This window comes from Petaurus breviceps, unplaced genomic scaffold, assembly GCF_028583685.1.
Source record: "Petaurus breviceps papuanus isolate PSGF00001 unplaced genomic scaffold, PetGlider_PUasm1.0 90977, whole genome shotgun sequence".
Lineage (NCBI taxonomy): Eukaryota > Metazoa > Chordata > Mammalia > Diprotodontia > Petauridae > Petaurus > Petaurus breviceps.
In genome coordinates, this window is record NW_027187391.1 from 43,467,105 (window position 1) to 43,493,993 (window position 26,889).

A 26,889-nucleotide genomic window follows, 5' to 3' on the forward strand; every position below is an offset into this window, starting at 1 on the left:
TTTCTCATTCCAAGGCTGTTCCTTTATCTACTATGCCATCCTAGCTGCCCCACAGTACAATTTGGAAAATAAATAACACTAAGACAAAGTAAGCATCTGAATTATATGGACCACAGAATGTCAGTGCTAAAAGGACCCATAACATACACAAAAGTGTAGCTCAGCATCTGCCAAAGATAAAATTAAGAAAAAAGTATTAAAAGTCCCAAATATTCCAGACCCCCTTCTTTTTGCAGATGAAGAAACTGAGGCTCAGAGAGGTATAAAGACTGATTAATATCAAATAAGTTAATGGCAGATCCAGGACTAGAACCCTGGTGTCCTGACTTCTGGCAAAATAATTATTTTATCATGTTATGCCATTTTCCTTTTCTTTGCAAGCCATAACATTTAATGTTGTTGTTGTTGTTCAGTTGTTACAGTCATGTCTGACTCTCAGTGACCCCATTTTGTTACTTTCTTGGCAAAGATACTGGAGCAGTTTGCCATTTCCTTTTCCAACTCATTTTACCAATCAGGAACTGAGGCATACAGGGTTAAGTGACTTGTCCAGGGTCATATAGCTAGTAAGTATATGTGGCTGGATTTGAACTCATGATGATAAGTCTTTTTGATTCTAGATCCAGTGCTCTATCCACTGGGCCACCTAGCTGCCTCCATAACATTTATAGGAGTGATCTCTTTAAATATTTTGTAAAATAATTTTCTATAATTTTTGGTAATCAAATTAAAGAGGCTGTATATATTTCTTACAATCTCCAATATCTCATCTCCTGCTTTAGCTTGAATTTATTAGGCATTGTTCAGATTTCATTGCTATAAATTTAGACTTTAAATAATTTTCAAATTAAAATTATTTTGATATTTTTCATTTTACATCACAGTAATTTCCAGATATATCCCCTTCCCCAGTAAGCCTTTCTTTATAAATGAAACCAAGGAAAACAGGACTTATATTTGGCAGTGTATGCAACATTCTGCATGTTTAATTCCCTTCGCTCCTAAGGAAGGTGGGAGGTGTCTATCCTCAATTCTTTTCCAAGCCTACATTGGTCATTTGAATTACATAGCATTCACCTTTGGTTTAGTTTAATTGACTTAGTGTTCTTTTTATCAACATTATAATAGTCATTTTGTTTTCCTGGTTCAGTTTATTTTACTCTGCATCAGTTCATATAAATTTACCCATGTTTCTCTCTAGTCCTCAGTCATCTTTTTTTTGATGTGCAACAATATTCTGTTTCATTCAGATACAATTTGTTCATGCTCTCTACATGTTATGAATCTTTGAAGCCCAGTTCTTGCTGGTAAATAGATAGATTTGTAACAAGCTATATTTCTGAAAGAGTTTAATAATCTATAAAGCATTTTAAATTTTAGGAATCAGTTGGTAGTTGGTGGATATAGGGCTGAAAGTTGGTAGTTCTGTGGATACAGAGCTAGGCCTAGAGTCAGCAAGAGCTGAGTTCAATTCTAGCCTCAGATACTGACTAGCTGTGTCACCCTGTACAAGTCAATAACCTCTTTCGGCCTCAGTTTCCTCAATTGTAAAATGGAGATAGTAATAGCACCTACCTCCTAGGGTTCTTATGAGGATGAAATGAGACAATATTTGTAATAAAAATTTCTTAGCACATAGAAGGTGCTATATAAATGTTTATTTACTTCCATGCTCCAGATACAAACCCTTTTTTTGTTGTTAAAAACACAAAACAAATAAAAGCCTCATTCCTTTCATTGCAAACTCACAGACTTCTTCACTTGCTTGCCCATGATCTCCTTCCTTTGGAGGAAAGTATTCAGCATCATGTCACGTAGTCCCAGCTTTTCCAATTGAATAGACACAAAAGCCTCTGGAGTCCTATCAAATGAACAGATACCTCTGAGCTCTGTATATAAAGTAACTGGATAACAGTCAAAAAGCAAATTAGAAACCACTCTAGGCACACAAGAACACCCAGAAACTGGTAATAAGCCAGAACACAAACACAAACTTCTTTCCCCCTGGCTCTGTACCTGCTTCAAGGAAGCTTTGCTTATTGGGGATTATCATTCCTTCCTTAAAAAAAACACCAGAAAGTCATAGGATCACAGGTTTAGACCTAGAAGGGATCTTTAAGGCCACCTAGTCCAACCCCCCCCCCCCCATTTTACAGAAGCAGAAACTGAGGCTTGGGGAAATATATTGGATAATAGATTTAGAGCTGAAGATCCCTTAGAGACCCTCTAGTCCAACCATTTCATCTATCTCTAAAGCTTAGAGGGAGTGCCCTAAACTGATCTAACTTCCCAAGACCAGATATTAGGCCCAAAGTCTTAAACTCCGCTCAGTTTATGGCAATAGGTGGGGAGATGTGTGCAGATGTGTGCCAGTTCCATAACCTCTTACGATAGGGTCAGAGATCTAGAGCCAAAAGGGGCCTCAGGGGGCATCTAGCCCAAACTCCTAATTATACACATAAGAAAACTGAGGTGCAAGAGGGTAAAATGACTCACCCAATATCTTACCCGACAAGAAAGTAGGGGGTAAGGAGATAAGTAGGGGGATGATAGAAGGGAGGGCAGATTGGGGGAGAGGATAGTTAGAAGCACACACCTTTGAAAAGGGACAGGGTCAAAGGAGAAAATAGAATAAGTGGGGGGCAGGATAGGATGGAGGGAAATATAGTTAGTCTCTCACAATATGACTACTATGGAAATGTTTTGCGTAACTACACATGAACAACCTATATTGAATTGCTTGTCTTCCCAGTGGGGGTGGGAGAGGAGAAAAGAAGGGAAAGAATCTGGAAATCAAAGTTTTAAAAACAAATGTTAAAAAATATTGGTTTTTTTACATGCAACTGGGAAATAAGATATACTGGCACTGGAGTATAGAAATCCATATTGCCCTACAAGAAAGTTGGGGGGAGATGGGGGAGGATATAAGAGAGAGCAAATTGGTAATCAGTAGGCTCACTATTTTGGGGTGGGGGTAGGGGAAAGATGGGGAAAAATTTGTAACTCATAATCTTGTGGAAATGAATGTTGAAAACTAAAAATAAATAAGGAAAAAAAAGATTCCCCCAAGGTCACATAGGTGGTACATAACAGAAGTGGGATTTGAGCGGAAGTTCTTTGATTCCTCTACCTCCCTGCTTTTTTCTCCTCCTGTCCCTGCTCCTCTAGGCTGCTCACACACTCTGCACACCCTCTATTCCTCTGTATCAGAGGGACTTCACTCCAGCCATCAGGAAATATGGCACAGGATCGTGGACACCCTTAATACCCAGGGTGCCAGGGGAAAGTGGCCCTCATCCACAGGCATCACTAGCCAGATCAGTCTTCTGTTTTTTTTTTTTTTCCAGAACACTGGTCTTCCCACTGTACAATGCTGGCTCCCAGAGAAAATGTTTTTCATTTAATTAAAAGGACTGATTAGGAACATTTTCCATAATTCTGATGTTAATACCTTTTAGTAGGCTGTATGAGTGAGCCTGAGACTTTGGGGACTGTGGCCAATGATGCGCTTTCTCTGTCATTCCCACTGCTGGCACTTCCATGGGTTGAATCTGCCCCATCATAGCCCCTCAGATGAGAACTTCCTTCCTAGAATATTGTAAGGACTAGATTTCATTAGATAGTCTTGTGGGACTTGGGACCATGAGTCCTGAAAAAAAATCTCCTAGTCATATCTGCCCTCAATCATCCATTAACATAGCTCAGGCAGTGCCTGGTCACGCTGCCAAAAATGAGATTAAGATACAAACACTAACTACCCAGCCCCTTTGCTACACAAAGAAGGCAGTGGAGAAGTGAAGGAAAGAAGCTTTTCCCCTGGTAAAGTATGGCTGAACAAAAGTCTCTCTGAGAGACTCCAACATGGTGAATCACTCAGTAAATACTGTTGAATGACTTAGCCATTGTCCATGAATTGGAAAATATCCTCAGAAAATATACACAGTGCAAGCAAATGAAAGCAGTCTATACCTGTTCATCATCATGTGCAAGGTATAATAATAATAAAAAGGAGGAGGAGGAGGAAGAAGAGAGAAGATAACCTTTACATAGTGCTTTATGGTTTTTCAAAGTTCTTTGCAATATTATCTTGATTGATCCTCACAACAACCCTAGGAGGTAAGTGCTATTATATTCCCCATTTTCTAGGTCAGGAAACTGAGACTAAGGGAGATGAAGTGATTTACCCATGGCCACACAAGTAATTAAGTGTCTAAAGCTGGATTAAAGCTTGGGTAAAGCACAAAGTAGAAGACAACATCTTCAAAGTTATGAACTGAATTGTGGGCTGAGTACACATTTACATTTTTCTAAACCATTGTCAAATAGAGAGGGAACGTTGCAGAGTGAGTATGGAGTTGGACTTGGAGTCAGGAAGAGACAGGTTCAAGTCCTTCCTCTGAAGCTTACCAATTGTGTGACTATGGGCAAGTCATGTAACCTCTCTGAGCCAACTAACTCTAAGATTGGAAATTGCAGATGGGTTGCAATCCTTGATTATGGACATATTATCTAAAAGGCAAAGTTATCATTTTGAAAGAAATAAGTGAAATAAGGAATTTAATATTGGTTTAGCAAGTAGAAGATTTGGGCTCTATTCCTAGACTGAACATTTATGAGGCCGTGGAGTCAAAGATTTAGAGCTGGAAGGAGCAATTGAGGTCATTTGAGTGCAACACTCTCCTTTGGCAGATGGCAAAACTGAAGCCTAGAGAGATTAAATGACTTGTCTAGAATCCCAAGGTTAATAAGTATCTGAGGTGATTCTTTAAAATTACAAGACTGGGAAAGTCTCTGTCTGTCTCTCTTGTTCTCTCCATCTCTCTCTCTCTGTCTCTCTGTCTGTCTCTCTGTCCCTCCTTCCCTTTCCCTCTCTGTCCAAGTATCTCATTCACCCACGTCATGGAACCATGCACTAAACTAATCACTTTCCCTTTTCCCTTAGGTCCTGTGATTCTGAGAAATGGCCTTGGCATTTTGGCTCATTTCATCTGTCCTTTTCCAGTTCTAGGTGCAGAGAATGGAGTCTTGGACCTGTGAGCTCAAGCCAAGGCAGCCCTGGAGCCCAGGACTCCAGGCCAGATGTTGCAACCAGCCTATCAGGGAAGTCCAGAGAAAGACACAAGCCCAGAAGGACTTTGGATTTGGGATTTGGTGGGATTAATACTATATTGTAACTAAACTAGGCTGTGAACCAAATCCCTTGCCACAGGGACCAAAGAGGGTAAAGACAGACTATGCTTCTGGGTGGTGCAGGGAATTTTTGTATGTTTGATTTTGCTATATCTTTGAGGTAAATATTACTTTGTAAAAGATTATCTGATTGGTAAATGTTTACATGGAAACAAGGTGACTTCTTACAAATTAAGGGAACACAATTAGCAGGGCTTTGAACCAATGACAGAGACTAGACTCTACCCCTTTCAACACCCTAAAAGTATGGGAGAACCTTGGAGGAGGAATGAAATGTAATACCGTGTTTCCCCGATAATAAGACCTATCCCGAAAATAAGCCCTCCCCTTACTGTGTAAGATTCCTCTAAAATAAGCCCTCCCCTGAAAATAAGCCCTATTGAGATTGCTACTGTAGTGAAGGTGATCCCCTGCGCTACACGCTACATTATGGTACCCTCTGTATGCACCATCCCCCCCCCGTGAAACGCACGCCGCGCTCCGAGCTGCATCCAATCAGAGCTGCAGCAGTGAGCGCATCATCCTGTTCTTCCCCAGTGATTTGCTTATTGAATAAAGGTACATTTTTTTGTTCACATTTACCTGTTTATTAAAATTGCTGTCAATGTTCATTAAAATAAGCCCTCCCCTGAAAATAAGCCCTCTGGTGTTTTTCTGTCCAAAAAATAATAAGACAGTGTCTTATTATCGGGGAAACACGGTACACCTGGCCTTCAGGCAGTGGGGTTTCAGGGCAGTCACTGTTACACTTGTACTACTCACTTTGGTGAGAAAATTCCTTTCCAAATCTTAAAGAGCTCTATCTATGTAAAGGAAAGTGCTCCCTCTCATTCTTCACAAGAAGGAAAAAAAAAACTAGTCTGGCAGTAAAGGATTGAATAGGAACCCATGCCAAGACAACTCAGAGTGAAGGAAAGAAGGTAACCTAAGAGGGAAAATCCTGTTAGTGGTTCCCAAACTTATTTCTTCCAAAGACCCTTTGGGCCTTTCAGTAAAATAAAAAAAAAGATATGTGTCCTGAATCATAAGAAACTCAAGCAGTGGACCTTAAAAACAAATTTCCATGCCTAATTCCTTGTTTATCTTTCATGGTCATCTGTGCTAAAAACAGTTCAACCCATCAGGGCTGGGGGTAAGGCAGGAGGCTCCGACTATGTAAACAAGGCCTCTATATTCTTTTATTCAAATGAGACGGAAAGAAGTCAAAGAGAAAAGGTGATGTTGACCAAGGTAGGAAGGATGAGTCCTTAGTTAATGAACTAAATAGAATCTCTGACAGTCTGATGAGCTTCAGAGTCTATTTGCAAGAATGATTTAGGGAAATCATTTTCATTTTTTTTTGTACCTAAGGTTTAATCTCTTTGTATATACTTCCAGCAAGGACCCCTTCTCTAAGTCTCTTCCAAATAAACTTATGTCCTTATAACCTTTCCCTTCTCTAAAGCATCCCCTTTATTCCACCTGGGTACCAAGAACGCTTGTGTAAGCTATAGTAGGAAGGGTTGGCACTGACCAGTAAGGTTACCGTGCTATGATGGACCTGACTTCCTTGTCACAGTGAACTGACTTCCCTTTGCTTACTAGATAATTCTTTTACAATTCATTCAAGTCTGCCTACATTCTTCTTCAGTGAACCTGCATGAGTAAGAAGCAGTAATAGCTTTTACTTCTCAAGCTTTATGGGCCAGTAGGAAAATTATTTCTTCCATCTCCTTAGGCCTAGGTTAATTCTTACATTTTCTTGTGCATTGTTCACATTTGGCCAGTCTCCTAAAGTGACCTATAGAAAATGAATCAATAGGCAGCCCATTAAAGGAGAGAAAGAGAAAAAAGGAAAGCAAGAGACAGACTAATAATAGAGTAAGGGATGTGGTCATAGATTCATACTTCCTAAAACAGAAAAACCCTGATCGCAAATAGCCAAACTTCCCAGCTGCAATTAGTTGGCTTCAGCTAGTGACAGCACAGCAGTTCTTTGGTGTGTCTAATCCCGTGGGCTGACCTGTCTGTCCATGGGGCAGATTGGCTGTGGGCTGTGGCAGAATGCAGCCTGCTGGACAGTGACCATCAGTGCATTTTTCTGAGCAGTTTGGCAAGCGAGAACCACTTGCATGTTTTCCACTCCTGAATGGAATAAGAGCTGAAGGAAGAAAGTATGAGAAACACTGGGAAGTTGTTGTCCAATCACAAAAGAAAAGGTAGAATGATTTGTGCCATCTGTACACTGTGTGGGAAACATTTCCTAACCTTTAGAAATAGTGCTGACCCAGGCCTCAAGCCCCAGGGCTGTATTTAGAGCAAATGGTCTCTCAGGAAGCACTGAGCACTGATTTCAGTTCAGGGCAGTCACCCAGGTCTAATTTTTCCCAAAAGCTACAAATTTGACTCAAGTTCCTTTGAGGATACTGGACAAATTCTGAAAGATTTATATCCAGAAATAGACTGCCATGCGGAATAAAGCAACCCAGATCATGCTAATGTTTAATCTCTCCTTCCTCCTCCCACTGTCCCCAACGAAAAGTCAAGAAATCTCTCCTGATAAGCCAGAGAGAAATAAATACCAGTAATTTTCTTGTATTCAATTCAATTTAACAAACACTTATTAAGCACCTACTATATGCCAGCCTTTGTATGAAGTGCTGGGGATGCAGAGAATGAAAATGAAAATCAGAAACTGCTATCAAAGAGATTCCTTTCTACTACATGATTTAACAAACTCAGTTAAAAGTTTCTCAAAATAAGTGCATTTTTAATAAGGCAGTTAAAAAAAAGGTGTTTGGAAACATATGGCATCTTTTTAATGCCCACCAAGAATTCCTGACACAGTTATTACAATATGTGTGGGAGAAAATTACACCAAACTACAAGAAATATAAAAAACAGTGTGTAATTATACTTATTGAACTTTTGGGAGCTGTGATTACAAGAGGGAATTAAAATTATGGGGCTAAAATAACACAGTTCTGGTCATGGGCAATATGCATGTAGCTGCTTAGTTTGTTTTAACTTCCTTTGGGTGAAAAAAATAGTTTACCTGAAAAATGCTTTCCTTTTTGTGAAAACTGAATTTTCCAATATGATTATCATCGACCTCAGAGATGGCCAACTGGAGTGTAGAGGGAGCATATCTACAAGAAAAAAATAAATGTAAACTCGTTCCATTCATCTGACTTATGTAATTAATGGGAAATACATATGTAAGTCAGTCTAAAGGGCAGAATAAATGCCTTGACTCCTCTATCTTGAGGATAATATCATTATTGTTATTTATATATTTATTAGATTTATTTTATTTATGCTTTTTCCTAAAAGTCTTCAGAGAACTCAAATATACCATATTAGTTCAAATATATGTCATTCCTATATATATGTTGTGTTCAATTGTTTGGTCTTATCCAACTCTTTAGCACACCAATACTTTCTCTGGGGTTCTCTTGGCAAAGATACTTGTTTAGTTTGCCATTTCCTTCTCTTGTGGGTTAAGGCTAACAAAGGTAAAATGACTTGTTCAGGGTCTCACAGTTAGTGTTTGAAGCTAAATTTGAACTCAGGTCTTCCTGACTCCAAGCCCAGTGCTCTAGACACTGAGCTACCTAGCTGCCTCCAAGGCAAACAGAGGTTAAGTGACTTGCCTAGGGTCACACAGCTAATGCATCTGAGACTGGGTCTGAACTCACAGGTCTGGCACTCTATCCAATGAGCCATCTAACTGCCTTCAATATATGCTTCCCCCCTAAAATGAGACTTCATTGGAAAAGCAATAATACTAAAAATAATTCTTAAAAAAATTATTTCTTTTTTAAAAGCACTGCTCTATTTCAAAGAAATCTGCTGTTTTTCCCCCCTAAAAGTAATATTTTGCTTTGTTTTAAAACAGAGGTAGGGACTCTTGTTAGCCACTATTTCATAATTTGTGTTTCCTGGATTGTCCACTGCAGCACTGAATGCTTCCATTCCAGGAAAACCCTATCCAGATTAATTGTAGAATTAACAATAATAGCTAACATTTATTTACTTGCCTTAAGCTTAAAGCAAAGTTCTTCATATGTATGATCTCATTTTATCCTCATGACAACCCTGTGATGTAGGAGCTTGGTTTTGTATCAAGAGCTGAGAGATGTACTTTGAGAAAGTCTTATTTTGCTAAGGCTTCTCTTCCTCTAATGAAGGGTTTCTTAATTTTTTTTGCCTTTTGGAGGGCAATTGGGGTTAAGTAACTTGCCCAAGGTTACACAGTAAGTGCTTTTTCTGTGTGTGTTAAATGTCGGAGGCCAGGACCAAACTCGGGTCCTCCTGACTCCGGGGCCAGCGCTTTACTCACTGAGCCACCTAGCCACCCTTAATGAAGAGTTTCTTAACCTAGTGTCCATGAACCCATGGAATCCACGAACTTAGAAAGAAAAAAATCAATTTAATTTTCATTAATCTCTCTTTTCCTTTGTAATTCTATGCATTTTAATTTTATGCATTTATAAACTTTACTTTGAGAAGGAGTCTATAGGCTTCACCAGAATGCCAAAGGGATCCATGATGCAAGAAAAGGTTAAGAATCCCTGGTTCTATAAATCCCAGGCATGATAGCTTTGAAATAGGTGACATGTACCCACTCCTTCCCTTGTCTTCTTGTAATATCTTCTTCCCTTTATTCCACCATCTCCAGTATGTACTTAGCAGACACTTCAATGCTGAAAACAAATGAAATCTTATCCCTTCTTCTCCCAGATGTGTGCCACAATCCCTCCCTGCCTCCTACCAGTTTGGGCTGGGATCCAGGTTCTCTGGGGGCTCTAAGCTATGAGTGCTAACTTTCTCCAGCACCCAGAAAGATTAAACACCCCCTACTCCTATCCCATTTCGAGGACAGAAAGCATTTGACCCCCAAACTTCAGTAAGTTTTTCAAAGATGAAGAAGTAAAAACAGATCACTTTTACTTCTTTTATCCATCCCTTCCTTTCACTTTGTTTTTGGGAAAATTTCATTCATTTGTACAACTTGGGAACTTTATTTCTCCATAGGAGAAGTATGTACTTAATAAGTAAGTGTTAATTGACTCACTCCCTTCTCTACTTTTCCATTCTATGACATTGAGTACTGTGGTGTCAACAGATAGCAATTATCTATATGAAATGAGGCTCTGGTTGTCTCTGAAAGCATCTCCAAATGTGAAGAGGTGGATAAACCTACTTCTGGGAGATTTGTGATGACGTGGAATGGAGGTGTTTTGAAGAGACTGTGGAACGTGCATTGACATTCTATAAATGGTAACCATATGCTTACCATGGATTAGGAGAAGCTTCCTTTCAGTAAGCTAAGTAGCCAGAGCTACAAGTATCTTCAAAAAGACCTGATGACACCAGCCTCATGTCAGAGCCTGAATCTCTGCACTTCTGCTGACAGTGGCTGGTGGAAAACAATGTCATCTGGGCCCTCTTGAGTGAGGCCAAAATGTGGTCATGAGAAATGGGCCATGGTCACTGGCTTCTCAGTTTTGTTCTTTTCTTCTCTAGGTGAAAGCGTTGGAGCATTAAATCTTATGAATATAGAAATGTCAAAGAAGTGAGAATCTGGGCTTCCTGGTGTCTGGGTTATGGATCAGTTTAGTATTAGTGCCAAGAGGAGGAAGGAGTGATGCCTGGGACTTAGCCAAAGGGTGGCTGAGATGAAGACTCATCTGGCACTCGTGTTGCAGATAGATGTGAAGTTAGTGGGACCAGTGAAGAACTGACTGAGGTGAGATAGAGTATATCCCTGAGATATTGGGGTGGGGACTTTTATATTTCATATATTGCTATAAATATGCTTTTCTAAAAGCTAATTGATGTTAAATCAAACTGGGATGCTAGTCACTGGCACTTAGCAATGGTGGGAACACAGCTGGTAGGGTCTCCAGATGGTGGCAAACCTCAAACCCTTGGGATACTCCTGACACCCCAAGGGGAAATGTAGCCTGCCTGTCTCCAAGACAGTGACACAAAACATACCTGTTGCATATTTTTAAGTGGGAAGTAGAGCATTAACCCTGGAACAAAGTTCAAACTCTTTGGAAATGGGAGCTCTATGTTACTTGCTCCACTCAGATTTTATCAAAGCCATATGCTTTTTTCAGGTAAAGTATGGCCCATGGCCTGTATTCAGACCAATTCAGTTCTTTAAAATAATATTAATTTCAATGTAATGTAGCCAAATGACTAAATGTCATTTAAATCTACAAATTCCTTTTCTGCAATACAGGACTTCCCAACAAGTCACCACAATCTACCAGGCAATCTCTACTAGCTTGCAATATTGGACAATAGACAGAAGACAGTATCTAGAGTCCAAGAATCTAGGTTCAAATCCCCATTCTGACACTTGCTTACTCTCTGATGCCATGGACAAATCACTCATACACTGTAGACTTAGGAGTAGATGAATTTTGAGTTCTCTTCTGACTCTAAATCTATGATCCTTTGATCTTGGTCATTGATTTATCCTGCAAGATCCTGTTTCTCTCTCTCTCTCTCTCTCTCTCTCTCTCTCTCTCTCTCCCATCCCCACCCCCATTTTCATGGAAGTCACAAAACTTCAGGAGAAAGCAAATCGAAAATTTATCAGAAAACCAATTCTAATTCTTTATAAAGCAAATGTTGCTATTCCCAGATTATTGACAGAAGAGTAAGGCATATGTTGGTGAAGTGATCTGGCCAAGGTAAATAGTGAATCCAGAACAGATTCAAGAAAAGGGCCCAAGTTTTCTTGTCAATGGGTTGAATGTTTCCCATTATATCATAATGATAAATCAGGTTTACTTTCATTTCCCCAGAACCTCTAGACAAATCTCTGAGATTTGAAGTTGCAGAAAAAGTGCCAACCAGTACTGGTAGAGGGAGTTCCCTGTATTGATGAGAGTTCCTAGAGTCCATTACTCTTGGCATCTGGGCCAGGTTTAATTTGGGGGAATTCTCAGAATAATTCAACTCCATGGCTGGTATTCTGATCCATCCAGTTATAGCCAGTACAGTTGAATATGACTTGTTTCTAGCTCTCATCTAAGAGTATCTGAGTCGACTCATTTGCAAGCAACAAGCCCCTAATAACATTTTTACATAAAGCACATTACCTCATACTTGTTGTTATTGTTTCATATAAAGCTTTATTTTGCATTTTACACAGAAAACACTGAAATCTACAGCAGGACTCTCAACAGTTATTCAGAGGTTCAAAGACAGCATGTCTATCTTAACAGTTGGGTTTTAGTTACAAGGGATCCATACAAGCATAGGGCTGAAGGAGAGAGTGATAGGGTACAATGAGAGGAATATATTTCAGTCCTTTTTCAAAATGACAGAACATTCTAAAGCTGTGCAAACAGGGACTCTAAACAAACCCTGCTTCAAAGGAAGAATCTTTATAAACAAGTTAAGGTTTTGGGGTTTCTTTTTCCTTTTGGGTGGGATTTGCCTGCAAGCCCCATTTAGCAGACCCAGGTAGATGGCACAGTATAGAACACAGAAACTAGAATCAGGAAGACTAATTTTCCTTAGTTAAAATCTGTCCTCAGACATTTACTAACTGTGTGATTTGGGGCAAGTCACTTAACCCAGTTTGCCTCAATTTCCTCATCTGTAAAATTAAATGGAGAACCTAGGCAACACCCTGTGACCCCTTTGTTCTTACTTAATCTCTTCATTTCTTCTGGGCCTAGCCCACACCCTCCTTTGTCCTTGCCTTTTGTCTCCTTCAACCTGGCCCAAATCCTCTTGGTCAGCTCTGACCTTTGTCTATGCACTGAGGCCCCTCCTGTCTGATCAGCCCTGACAATGGCAGCCCTACCCTTTAAAGTAAAAGCATGTACCCCTCTCACTTGCAGGTCCCCTAAAGGACTCTTGCCCGCTTCTCATAGAAGCGTAACAATAAACTTCTACAACTCTCACTCCAAAAAAAAAAAATTAAATGGAGAAGGAAATGGCAAACCACTCCAGCATCTTTGCCAAGAAACCCCAAAATGAGGTCATGCAGAGTTGGACATGATAAAAACAATTGAACAACAACCCATTTAGTAAGGAAATGGCTATCTTTTTTTCATTCCCAAAGCATCAGTCCCCAGTCTCATATATACAAACTCACAACATCAACAGGGGATTTCTCAATGGCATGGATAGAGTTAGAAATTTGTGAAGACAACATCTGCATCTTGATCCCTTTCTCTCTTGCTCTGTTTTTTCCATACAGTCTGTGTCCTCTTAGGTCTGGTCCTGATTATGGCCACTACCACTTACTACTATAACCTTAGATGAGCTCTCATCCCAGTGTACCTCCTCCTTCTGACTCCCAACACTTTTCTTCTTCTCCAATCAGTCTCTAGGCTCCTTGGCATCTGTAGAAAGCAAGGCCTTACCCTCTTCCAATGAATGCCTACTCTCAAGTGAACCCAAACTGGATTAAAACGTATTTGGGAAACATTTAAAGAAATAAATAAAAATACAACAAAACACAGACCATGCTAATATGTGGTTCTGCAAGTCAATATGTGCCCAAAGGGATCCCTATATATGGTTTAATGGCCCCATTTCTATTTGAGTTTGACACCACTGATGTAGGTCACCTAGGCAATTGCTCAAATACAATTTTGTTCATTGTTCATTGGCAATCCTTACCCAATGGCTTAGCACCAGGGGCACTGCAAATAAAAGAATATTTGGTGGGTTCAGGTAGGGGTTACTACCTGGATAAGTATTTATTCAATATAGCTCCACTGTCTGGGCTCAAACTGTAGTCACTAAGATGAAAATGATGGAGACAGACTTGTTCAACCTATATTTCCATATAAAATCTTGCACAAAAGTCTTCTACAGAACCCAGTTTCTCTCTTATACAAATGCCTACCTTTTTAATAATAGCACTCTTTTAGTGATGTGATTACCATAGTCTCCAAAGAATTAAAGTTAAGGGTCACCCAAAGGGCAATGGTGTATTAGGTGTAAATAAGCTTCAACATATTGTAGAATTGCACAAGAAATATGGCACAAAATATTTCATCAGAGATTTATGAGATTTATGACTGGAAAAGAAGATGGGCCAGTCATGTAGCAAGAACCAGGGATAAGCAATGAATAGCCTGTGTGCTCCACTGAGATCCACAAAATGTAAAGACATCTAAAAGAAGGTCCCTAGAATGTGGAGTGGACCCCTTGAAATACATGATTCATGGGAAGATATGGGCAACAGCTGCACAGGATGGAAGGACACAGACACATTGAGATCTGCATTATTGAAGGGAATACCAACATTGATGAGATCATAGGTCCCTCAATATCTCAAAGCAGAAGATGGACACTATCAGTTTATAGTTATTTATAGATATAGATATTTATAGATACTTGCTAGGCATGTGTGCTGCTTTTACTAAAAACCCCAAAGATAAACGATCCAAATTTATAAAACAGCTCAGTGAGAGGTCATTTATATCACAAAGTATTCCTTATTTTGCAAAAAGATGAAGTGCTGAGTTCCTCTAATATCCAGTACCTCTATGACATTTCAAATGATATTTGAAAATTCAGGGCACCTAACTTCAACAAAGTATCCACTGCATAAAGTATAAGAAACTTAAACTGCTTCCTCTTCAAATTCTTTTTTTTTTTTGCCTTTTTTTGGAGGGCAATTGGGGTTAAGTAACTTGCCCAAGGTTACACGGATAGTTGTGTGTGGGGTGGGGGGGGGGTGGGGGGGGTGTGGGTGTGGGTGTTAAGTGTTTGAGGCCGAAACCAACCTCGGTCCTCCTGACTCCAGGCCAGCACTTTACTCACTGTGCCACCTAGTCACCCCTCCTCTTCAAATTCTTATCCTTTCTAGAGAATGAGTCTCCAGGGAAGACTAGATTTGCTTCTGGAAAGCTGCCAACAGGTAAAGTAATATATTTTGTTGGGGGAGAGGAAGGACCACAACTTCGATATACTCATTACCCTGCTTTTGCATTCTACAGCATCCTGAAGACTGAAATTTCCTTGCAGGCTGGTCTTCTCTCTTGTTCTATTTCATGCTTTTTTGGGGGGTAGCACTGATAGCTCTCTTCTTGTTCACCTCTTTTTAAAATTGGCTGAGCTTCTATACTTGACATTTGCTTCTATTGTTCCTTGATCATTAATAACTTTATCTAATGGCATAAGTAGAAAGTCAGAGCCCTAGGTCAAAAGTTTCTGAGTCTGCCCCTCCAATTCTCACTGCATCTCCTCCATCTTTGCCTTCTTTCTGGGTCAGCTCCTTCTTCTTGGAAAGTCCTCTCTTTTTTTGGCCAATCCCACACTTGGATAGCCTTTACATTTCTAGCCAGACCTTACCTACTTTCTTTTGAACTATCACTGCCAAGAACAAGTTCAAGGAGCCTTGGGTAGAATTTCATGTATTGAGGAGCACAGAACAAGGCCCTTGAGAACACTATCTGGCTGATGTTGATGCTCCCATCCAATTTAGGCCTTATAGTTCATTACTCTGGAAGTCACCTCAGGGCCTGAGGCTCCCAGCCACTTATCCTTAGCTCACCTCAAACCTTTTCCCAGCTCCTTCCCAATATTTTTGTTAACTACTTTGGTTGCCACACTTATTTCTTCATCCCATCCTACCTCTTCACCTCAGCTCTTTTATTTCATAGTTACTGTGATAGTAATTAATGGAGGACAAGACAGCTGTCAACTTTTAAAGGGCAGTCATGTGGAAGAGGGATTGCCTTTGTTCTGTAAGAGCCCAAGGGGCAGAATCAAGACAAATGGTTAGACTGTCAGGAAAAACTTCCTCCCAATTAGTGCTTTCCCAAAGTGGAATGGGCAGCCTCAGAAGGCAGCAAGCTCCCTTTCCTTGGCTGGATGACTGCTTGTGAAGTGTGTTATAGTGAGCATTTCTCTCACAAATAGCTCAGAGTTGATGGCCACTGAGGTTCATTCCAACTCTCAAATTCTGTAAGTCAGTGTGTTTTATTTTCATTTAAAATTTGTACTGATATATTTTTTATCAGCTATCCCTCACTCACTTTCTTTTCTCCTAAATTTCAAAATATCGAAGTCTAGATAGGCAATAATAATATCTAATATTTCTATAGTGCCTACTACATGTCAGGCACTGTGATAAATGATTTATAAATATTATCTCATTTGAACCTCACAACAATACTGGGAGATAACTGCTGTTTTTCTCTTCTTTTTAGTGTTGAGGAAATGTAGGCAGGCAGAGATGACATGGTTACACAGCTAGTGAGTATCTGGCATTTGATCGGAATTCAGGTTTTCCTGACTGCAAACCCAGTACTCTAAATATTAAGTTTAGCAACATGATTCAATTTGGGTTATAAATGATGTTAGAATTTTTTTTTCTATTCACCAGGAGAGCAGAGTATCAGTTATGGTGACATCTCCTTGCTCTTGTTCCACCCCAAATAACACAAATACTACATGCTGACTTACCTGTCTACTCGGCTATTATCTTCCAGCAGAGCTGTAATGAACACTGGAGGTGGCTGGTCTGCCTTCTCCTTATGTGATGCGAATTCAAAGTAGATTGGCCTCAAGTACAAATGGAACTCATCAAAACCCATCTCTTGGGTAAATATCTTGTAAAGCCTAAAATTAAAAAAGAATACCCACTCCATCCTCTAGTATTTTATTTCTGAATGTCTATTTGTTTTAGACCTAAGAGATATAAAACCAAAATAAATCAATAAAAATTTATTTCTTCAGAAGGAATAAAAAAGGTGTTGAAAAAAAAAAAGCCCAAGGGCTGAATAGGCATGCCAGTAAAATTCAAAAGCAGGAATAAAGCACTAAAGGATTGGGTGGCGAAGTGAATAGAGCACTGGCCCTGGAGTCAGGAGGACCTGAATTCAAAGCCGGCCTCAGACACTTAACATTTACTAGCTGTGTGACCTTGGGTAAACCACTTAATCCCAATTGCCCTGGCTTCCCCCCTCCAAAAAGAAAAAAAAAAGCACTAAAGGACCGTGAAGTGAAGGAGATTTAAAGATATCACATGGGATGGGCATTTCAGTGGTGTAGGTAACTTCTTCCTTCCTCTACCAATGTACACTGGTACCTTCTTGGTTAGGGCTTTAGAAAGTTGCCTGGGTCTCTGAGAGGATACATGACTTTCTCAGGTTCACATATGTGAATTCAAATATATATATTTTCTATATTTGAAATCTTTTGCCCTTGTTCCTAACATCCACCCCTCATTACTTGCTAAGCTCAACTCTGGTTTGCCCCTAGCCTCTACCTCCATTTCTACTTATGTGATACACAAGGATGCTACAGAAAGTCACTGTGCTAAATGAGTTCGTTACAAATTTATGTTCCCTAATCTCAATTGGGCCCTCAATACAGCAATCATTTTATTTTCCCCTAACTGACCTTCTATTGTTCCTTTCCGTGTTCCAAATCTTTTCTCTTCGCCTCTCATACTACCATTTTCCCTCCTCTCTTTCAAAAGAGAACTCCTCATGCTTTACTAGAAGTAGAGTATCTTCTCTCCTATTTTGAATTGCAAAGCCCCTTGACATACATAACCTTCCGTCCTCTTTTCATTTGCTTCAGTTTCTAATGAAGAGGTGACCTTTTCTCATTGCTGAGGTACTTTTGCCCCTGATTCCTTTCCTTCCGATCTCCTCAGGCCTCTTGTTCCTCACCATAAACCAGAATGAAAGTCTCAAACACACAAAATATTTATAGTTGAACTCCTTATAGCAAAAAAATTTGGGAACATCTATCATCTTTACTGTCTCGCTAATTTTTTTTTTTTATGAGCAATCAGGGTTAAGTAACTTGCTCAAGCTTACACGGTCAGTTATTTCTGGGTGTAGTGCTAAGTGTCGGAGCCCAGATTCAATTCCCAGGTCATCCCAACACTGGAGCCAGTGCTCTTACTCACTGAGCCACCTGGCCGCCCCTTGTCTCACTAATTTTTGATCTCTCCCTCTCTACTGAATGCTTCCCTATTACCCACAAGCATGTCTTTTCCATCATCAGAAACCCTTCACCCGATCCATCCAAAACCACCAACCATCATTCTGTATCTCTCCTCCATTTCGTAGCTCAATTACTTGAAAAGGCCTTCTACAACTGGTGCTTCCATTTCCTTTCTTTTCATTTCTCTTCTCAATTCTCTGTGGTCGGGCTTCTGACTTCTTCATTAAACCAAATTAGCTCTCTCCAAAGTGACCTCTTTGCTGTTCTTGTCACAACACACTCCACATTTTTATTGGCTATCCTCCATGCCTAGAGCTCTCTCCCTCCCCATTTCAGACTCTTGACCTCCCTGATTTTTTTCAAGTCTCAGCTTAAATTCTGTTGTCTATAAGAAACTTTTCCCAGTTCCCCCTTAATGTTTGTACCTTCTTTTTGTAATAATCTCCAAAGCATTATATATATGAATATGCATACATATATCATAAATATACATGTAAACACATACATTTGTGCATATGGTCTGTGATTCATATATATTTATATGTATACATAAATTTATTATCTGTATGTTATAGATACGTAAATATATAATAGGTAAAACTATAGATATGTGTATATATCTGTACATATATATGTATAAATAAGATATGCCTATATTGTTTGTATATAGTATAATATACATATATAAAATTATTATACATACAGGTACTATATATATCTTGTTATATATGGGTGTGTTTTATATACACATACACAACAAGATATATACATACATCTTGTTTGTATATATTCATGTTTGTAACTTATAAAATACACATAACTAATATAACTATACATATATAGCTACATACACACAGATATATACTATATATACATATATAAACACACACAGATGTATATTTATCTGTATTTTATACATAGTTGCTGACATGTTGTCTCACCCATTAAACTGTGAACTCCCTGAGAGTAGGAACTGTTTTTTGTTGTTTTGTTCTTTTCTTTTCTTTTTGCTTTTTGGAGGGCAATTGGGGTTAAGTGACTTGCCCAAGGTCACAGGCTAGTTTTTGCGTTAAGTGTCTGAGGCTGGATTTGAACTCAGGTCCTCCTGACTCCAGGGCCGGTGCTCTATTCACTGTGCCACCTAGCTGCCCCTCTTTTCTTTTCTTTATATCCTCAGAACTTACCACAGTGCCCGGTAGGTACATAGGAGGCTCTTAGTAAAATACTTTCTGACTTGAACAGAACAGGTGCCCATTGATTGAGGAATGGCTGAATATAATAGGTCTCTCTTATTGCACCATAAGAAATGATTAATATGAAAAATTTGAAGAAACATGGTAAGATGCAAACAGATGCAAAGTGAAGAAAGATTAGCCAAGACAATAATATGCACATTAACAACATTAAAAGACAGCCAAACTCAGATTAATTGCAATGACTAATCTTGGGCCTGGCAGACAGATGATGAAATACTTTTCTCCTCTATGAAGGGAGGTTGGAGGCTTCAAATGAGGAATGTTGCATATACTACCAGATGAGGCCTAGTTGTTTATTTGGGTTTGCTTAACCAGTTTTCTTTGTTACACAAGAGGGTTGAGTGGAGGAGCCAAAATTTTGGGAAGCAACTGTAGCATTAACAAAGCTTTAAAAAGAAAAAGAAAATAAAACATGCCTCTCACATGGCCCTAGTGCGAAGCTTGCCCTGTATCTGGAGGATAGATAGCCCACTACACCTACCAGGCTAAATGTGCGCTTTCCACACTTATTTCTATCAGTCGGTAGCGGAGAGTCAAGAGTTCCAAAAGTCTAGAGAAGGTCTCCAGAAGAAAAGCTTGGGAATCTTGGCTTTGTTTCTTTCCTTCTCCTGCTGCAGACTCTAGAACGAGCATACCTATCTCAACCACAAGAAAGGGATCTTCCATCACTGTATCTGAAAATAACTGTAAAGGGAAAGTGTTTTTTAAAACATAAGTAATAAAAAAATGAGTTCAAATGCGTTCTCAGCACTTAACACTTACTAGCCATGTGACTTTGGGCAAGTCGCTTGACCTCAATTGCCCTGCCCTCCCCCCTAAAAAAAAAAAAAAAGCTACTCTAAGTATATTTTTTAAATTTCAGTCATCAAAAAACTAGTCAAAAATCAGAAAATAAATTTCTATGCATATATCTAAACATTAACATTTCTACTCAAATCTTGCCTGTGTCCTCTTTGACCAGTAGGAAAAATAATCACAAATAAAGAGAGTATGGCCTCACATTTTATCAGTTCTGTTTTGGATAGACAAAATGAAATAATTTCAGGAGAGCAAAAGCTCTGAAACAGTGAGTATCCTATTACTGAGATAATCAGTCATACCCTGTGTTCCACTTCTGAGGTCAACTCACATCTTTCTGAAGCTGGGCACTGTAAAGAGACTCAGGCTTTCTCACAGACTGCCACGTGTCCAGAGCCAGCTGGAGCACGTGTTCCTCCAGAATGGTGATGCCATGAGCTGTGTGGGGCCTGTAGATGTGGCAAAACTCCTGGAAGAGGTGCTGTAGAGCTGTAGGGATGAGGGAGGCCAAGCCAAGGGAAGGATGGAACTCCAACAGGTAGATGTTTTTTAAAACTGGGCTTGAAGAATAAGGCAGATTAACAACAAGCCTATACAATTAAGCAACATACTAACCACCGAATTCTTTTCAGTTTTTGAAAAATAGCCTGGGTTTGCCACTTGAAACCCCCCTTTGCTAATAGGATCCCAGGAAAAAATGTGCTTTTCATTTTGAAGTAAATCCGAAGAAGCAGAAAAGAATGCACTATAATAACACCCAGAAGACATGGCCCAAGTCATCAGCTAAACAGGAACAGTGTTTTGGCACAGGGAGATCCTCAGTAAATTTCTGTTGACTGATGGAGATATAGTACAAGCTGTGGAATTAACTGCAACCCCACTAAAAGCAGAATCATTTGCATCAAGAGAGAGTAGTTGAATAATATAGCAAGAGCACTGTTGGCAAAAGTAAATACAATTAGGGAAATAATTTTCCAGGTTAGCAGTTATTTAGATTCATCTAAGCCCTTATGGCATTTTTCAAAGACTAACAGACAAAAGTATTCTGCCAAACCCCTAGATAACTGCAGAAACTTTAGAGGCATCTGTTTTAGAGGTAGTTAGGTGATGCATTGGATAGCTGACATGGAATCAGAAGACCTGAGTTCAAAACTGTGTCCCTGTGCAATTCATATAACCTCTGTATGCCTCAGTTTCCTCATCTGCAAAAATGGAGATAATAGCAACTCCTATCTCCCCAGGTTGTTATTAGGACCATATGATTTTTTTTTTTGCTTTTTGGAGGGGGGAAGGTAGGTCAATTGGGGTTAAGTAACTTGCCCAAGGTCACACAGCTAGTTTTGGTGTTAAGTGTCTGAGGTCGCATTTGAACTCAGGTCCTCCTGACTCCAGTGCCAGTGTTCTATTCACTGTGCCACCGAGCCGCCCCTGGATCATATGATTTAACATTTGTAAAGTGCCTTGCAAATCTTAAGGTATCATATAAATACTATTATCATTATTATGCTACTTTATAGAGAAATAGATCAATCAACAAACATTTATTAAGTGGCTACTGTGTATCAGGCACACTGCTAGGCAATTAGGAGATAAAAACAAAAATGAAATGTTTGGGTGTTGCTTATTTTTGTGAGGTTGGTGGCATAATGTTTCAACATTGAACTTGGGAATCAGGAAGACCATGTTTCAAATACTGCCTTAGACACACTCAGCAGCTGTGTGACCCAGGGTGTGACCCACCTAGCTGCCTCAGTTTCCTAATCTCTAAAAAGGGAATAAGAACAGCACATACTTCCCAGGGTTGTTTGAGGATAAAATGAGATAATATTTGCAAGATGTTTTGCAAACCTTAAAGAGCTATAAAAATGCTAGCCATTACTAGCTCTTAAGTCCATCACTCTCTTTGCTTAGCTATACCGTCTTTCAGGAACTGTCATTTTCCAACTTTGTAACCTCAATTACTAACACTATGCTTTACATGTAGTAGATACTTAATTTTTAAAACATAAGTAATAAAACAATGAAAATTAAAAAAAAATGCTTTCAAGAGTAAATGTGCCAGTTCATTGAACTGAATTGAATTGACTCAATGAAGAATGTGGCCAGGATTCTCCTTATCTCTACACAGAGCTCAAGGACACACGTCCTTCCCCCCCCCCCCAAGTCATTAGTCATGACGCTATTATGATTAAGTCTATCACTAACCTGTCGGTGAGGAAGGTAGGTTTGTACTTTGTGAAACTGAGGGTCCCTCAAAGGATTCTGCCTGCCCCCAAATTATCTCTTCGATAGATAATTGAAGTTTTGGGCTCACTTGTATTCTTAAAAACTAAATTTTTAATCACAACTGAGTACCTTAGACCCCCAAAAGAACATCTCACCAACCAAATGGCATTTGCTCCTGGGATACTTCTTTCCAGGCTTGAGGTCCATGGTAAGAACCTTTCTGATAGTCATTTCCAAAAAAACCAGATTTATGCCACAACAAGCTTCTCTCTGGAGTAAAAATCCTTTTATCAGAGATATCTGTGGTATGAAAAATGCAGGGAACCGAATGTACTAGACACCTATAGGTGTCCTACCCTCTAGTCTGGCAGTGAATAGAAACGGAGAACCTGACTTTACATCATACAGTCTGACCTGGGCAGATAGAAATGGGTCTCCAAACTGCCTATTGTGTTCTTTCTCCCTGTCTCTGGGGATGGGAATGAATGGGAGAGATCAAGCTAAAGAGGGTAACACAGAGGGTAACTTAGTTACCTCCTTCCTTGAAGGATTCCAGGGAATGCAATTATGTGTCAAAGTGGCAAAACAGAGAGAAATTGGTTTCCTGCCCTGGTGAGCTCAAGGAACTCAAGAGTGTCTGAAATTTGCTGTGGGCAAAGAAACTGGGTTTTAAAAAGCTATTTTCAGCATGTCCAGCTCTTAATGTGATGATACTGTCTGACAGTGGAGAGGCCCATGATTCAACCTAGGCCAGTAGGACGTGGTGGAGGGGTGGGGGTGGGGACTTCCCCATGGGCCAGGCAGTGAGGTACACGCTGAGAAAAGCCCTAAGCTTCTGGGAAATTACTTGAATTAGACAAAGTATTGATTTCTCCTCTGCTTCATAATCCTTGGAAGATCCTGCTGGCTTTAAACTCTGACCTACCTATTGTTTCAGCCCCCTTCACTCTCTCTGGTAATAGAATGAAAGAATGAATGAAAAAGCATTTATTAAGTGACTCCTATGTGGCAAGCATTATGCTAAGCAGTGGAAACACAAATACCAAAGCAGACACAGTTTTCTGGATTGTCTTTTTCTCTTCCCCTGTATACAGCCTCATTTTATTCACCTTTGCCCAAATTGCAGGTTTACATAGGTCCTGCTTCATGCCACAGCATGACAGACAGAACCTCAGCAGCGATTCAATTCAGCCAGCATTTATTAAGTGTTTTCTGTGTGCAAAGACAAAAACACAGCAAGAAATTCTGTCCTCAAGAAGCCTCCATTTTATTGGGGAGAAACAATGTATATGCAGTTAATAAATAAAACTATATGTAAATAAATACTATGCTAAATAATTTTGGAGAAGCAATGTGTGTGCAGTTAAATAAATACTATATATAAATAAACATTAGGGGCAGCTAGATGGCGCAGTGAGTAAAGCGGCAGCCCCAGAGTCAGGAGGTGCCAAGTTTGGTTCCAGCTTCAGACACTTAACACCCACACACCCACAAAAAAAAAAAAAAAAAAAAAAAAACCTAGCGGTGTAACCTTGGGCAAGTTGCTTAACCCCAATTGCCCTCCAAAAGGCAAAAAAAATAAATAAATAAACATTAAGTAAATTTGGAAATCATTAGCCACTGATGGGATATTGGCAGATAGACCCTTGATCAAAACCAAGAAAGTAGCTAACAAGTTCTAAGAGACAGGTGAGGAGGAGAGCATTCCAGGTATGGGGGACCATCAACACAAACATATGGATGCAGGAGATGAAATGTCATGTACAAGGAACAATCAGCAGGCCAGCAGAATGGTAGACTCCTGGAACTAGATTGTAAAGGGCTTCAAATGCCCAATACTGGCATGTGGTTTTCATCCTAGAGGCAATAGGAAGCCACTAGAGCATCTTAAGAAGGGAAGCAACATAGTCAGACCTGTCAAAGCCACTTTGTTTTTAAAATAGAACTTCTTATGAGACTAAAGTCCTCTAGACTCAATACTATAAGTAAAAATTCTAGCCCCCCAGAAAGTTCAGAGAGAAGTATTTTACCCATTGTTAGTTTCCAAATAAACTGGAATTTGGTAAGTTAGGGAGCACTCTTTGGTTGTAGAATTTGTACAAAAATCACAAAATTTTGGAATAGGAATGGACCTTAATTATTACTTAATCCAACTTCTTTCTTTTACCGATAGGGAAATGGCTAGAAAGGTTGTCACTATCCTAAGTCACACAGAGTTTGTAGCACAGATGGGACTCTGATCAGGTCTTCTGAGTCCTAGTTCAGTGTTCTGTATGTGGCAGTGTCTCCGCAATTTAGACCAGGTTGGAAAGTATTTAGGTCTGTGGTTAAGTTTTCCAGAAGAATTAATTAAACAAATTCGTAACCCTCCCTTGCCCCACCCCCAATCATAAACTCACCAGCTATTGTTAATAGAGATAAGATGTTTGCAAATTATGTTTGGAGGAAGTCCAAATTCATTGATGCTACCTTTCTGATCATCTCGCCATATTCTTTGGACATATTCCCGTTGTGACTCTATCTGGAAATGCAAACATAATTTTAAAATTAGAAGGGAAAAATACCTGTCCCACAAACAATTCACACATAATTTGGCATGAGAACGACAGCATGCCCTTTGCCTCAGTTCTGCAGCTCATAAATTTTACAGAGAGCTCTGAAGATCTGCTCCCATTGGGATTGTGTTGTTTCTTAGCCAAGAAAAAATAAGAGCTGCAAATTGAGATCGATTTCAAGAAGCAAAGGAAGAAAATCCCTTTTCAGATATTTGACCAGATGGAAAAAAAGTTTCCTATCAAGCTTGTCAAGATAGAGCTGTGCTAATCACAATTCTATAATCTGCCACTGGTTTAGTAATGTTCTTATGCTCACTCCATGTAGCCATAGATTGTGCCCTGATTAATCTAGAAAGACATAAAAATTTAAAACATGCTGTCCCCAAAGTCATAGAAATGACTGATGATGAAGATGAAGATAGCAGCTTGCATTTATGTAGTGATTTAAGATTTGTAAAGTGCTTCCCATATGGAATCTCAGAATTATTCTAACTCCCCTGACTGAAAAAAAAGAGTTCCTGATTCAATATTCTCAAAAAGTAGTCCTTACGCCTTGACTTGAAGACAATTAAAAGTGGTCTCTTTGAGACCTCTGCTGTGCAAATACAATGATCTTCTCAGTCCTCTCTCTTCTTTTTTTTTTCCCTTGGTTTTAATCCCAGCTCCTCTGCCCTCCCGAATATCCTATGCCAGGCCCTTCGATCCCTCAGTGTAGAAGCTGCCAGATCCCGTGTTATCCTGATTGTGTTTCCACAATATTCAAATTGTTTCTTCCTGGCTGCTCGTAATATTCTCTCCTTGATCTGGGAATTCCAGAACCTGGCTATAATATTCCTAGGAGTTTTCTTTTGGGGATCTTTTCCAGGAGGTGATCGGTGGATTCTTTTAACCTCCATTTTGCCTTCTGGTTCTAGAACATCAGGGCAATTCTCCTTGAAAATTTCTTGGAGGATGATTTCTAGGTTCTTTCCCTGATCATGGCTTTCAGGTAGACCAATAATTTTTCAATTATCTCTCCTGGATCTATTCTCCAGGTTAGTGGTTTTTCCCGTGAGATATTTCACCTTGCCTTCTATTCTTTCATTTGTTTGGATCTGTTTAACATAATCTTGATTTCTCTTAAAGTCACTAGCTTCCCTTTGCTCCAATGTAAATCTGAGGGAAAGAGTCAACTCATTGAGCTTTTGAGATTCTTTTTTCCATCTGGGAAATTTGGCTTTTCAAGGCATTCCTCTCTTCATTGCCTTTTTGAGCCTCTTTTGCCAATTGAGTTAGTCTGTTTTTTAAGGTGTTATTTTCCTCAGGCAGGCTGTTGACTCTCATTTCATAATTTTCTTGCATCATTTCCATTTCTCTTCCCAATTTTTCCTCTACTTCTCTTATGTGCTTCTTAAGGTCCTCTATGGTCTGTAACCAGCTGTATTTTCCTTTGAAGCTTTTGGTGCAGGAATTCTGACTTCACTATCTTCTTCCTGTTCCATGCTTTGCTCCTTTTTGTCCCCAGAATAGGGGTCTAATGTTGGAGTCTTCTGTTTGTTTTGTTTCCTTTGTCTGGTCATGTTGCCCCTCAAGCACTTGATCCCAAGGCTTTTTGCCACAGTAAGACTGCCACCAGACAGGGGAGCTTTCCTCCCAAACACTGGGGTTTCCTTAGCTGCTGAAGGTATTAGTTGGATGCCCTCTCTGAGGCCTCCAAACGCTCTGGCAAGCTGGTCACGAACCCCAGGACCTTCACCCTAGACTGCAATCCAGATCCAAGCAGGTTAAAGCAAGAGCGATTACCCCTCAGACTGGTTGCTTGGTCCCCCTACAGTCTGCAGACTAGGAGCTGAAGCTGCCACGTGGCGCTGTGATGGTTGTCTCATCAGCTTCTTGCCCTGGGGGCAGAAGCCAACACACTCCCGACTATTGGTCCCAAAGTCCACACTGCACTG

The 26,889-nt window shown here is 39.7% G+C and overlaps 1 protein-coding gene across 1 annotated transcript in view; it reads right to left on the reverse strand.

Annotated features, from left to right (window-relative positions):
- The window catches only part of LOC138153195 (uncharacterized), a 201,182-nt gene that overhangs the window by 106,182 nt on the left and 68,111 nt on the right, over nucleotides 1–26,889 (reverse strand). Inside the window, exons 18-25 of the mRNA XM_069077336.1 lie at nucleotides 24,800–24,921; nucleotides 20,506–20,734; nucleotides 19,858–20,060; nucleotides 16,627–16,782; nucleotides 8,225–8,318; nucleotides 7,193–7,330; nucleotides 3,452–3,588; nucleotides 1,750–1,939 (exon numbers count right to left, since the gene is read on the reverse strand). Of these exons, the coding sequence (XP_068933437.1) occupies nucleotides 1,750–1,939; nucleotides 3,452–3,588; nucleotides 7,193–7,330; nucleotides 8,225–8,318; nucleotides 16,627–16,782; nucleotides 19,858–20,060; nucleotides 20,506–20,734; nucleotides 24,800–24,921 (1,269 nt within the window). The remainder of the gene's footprint in view (nucleotides 1–1,749; nucleotides 1,940–3,451; nucleotides 3,589–7,192; nucleotides 7,331–8,224; nucleotides 8,319–16,626; nucleotides 16,783–19,857; nucleotides 20,061–20,505; nucleotides 20,735–24,799; nucleotides 24,922–26,889) is intronic.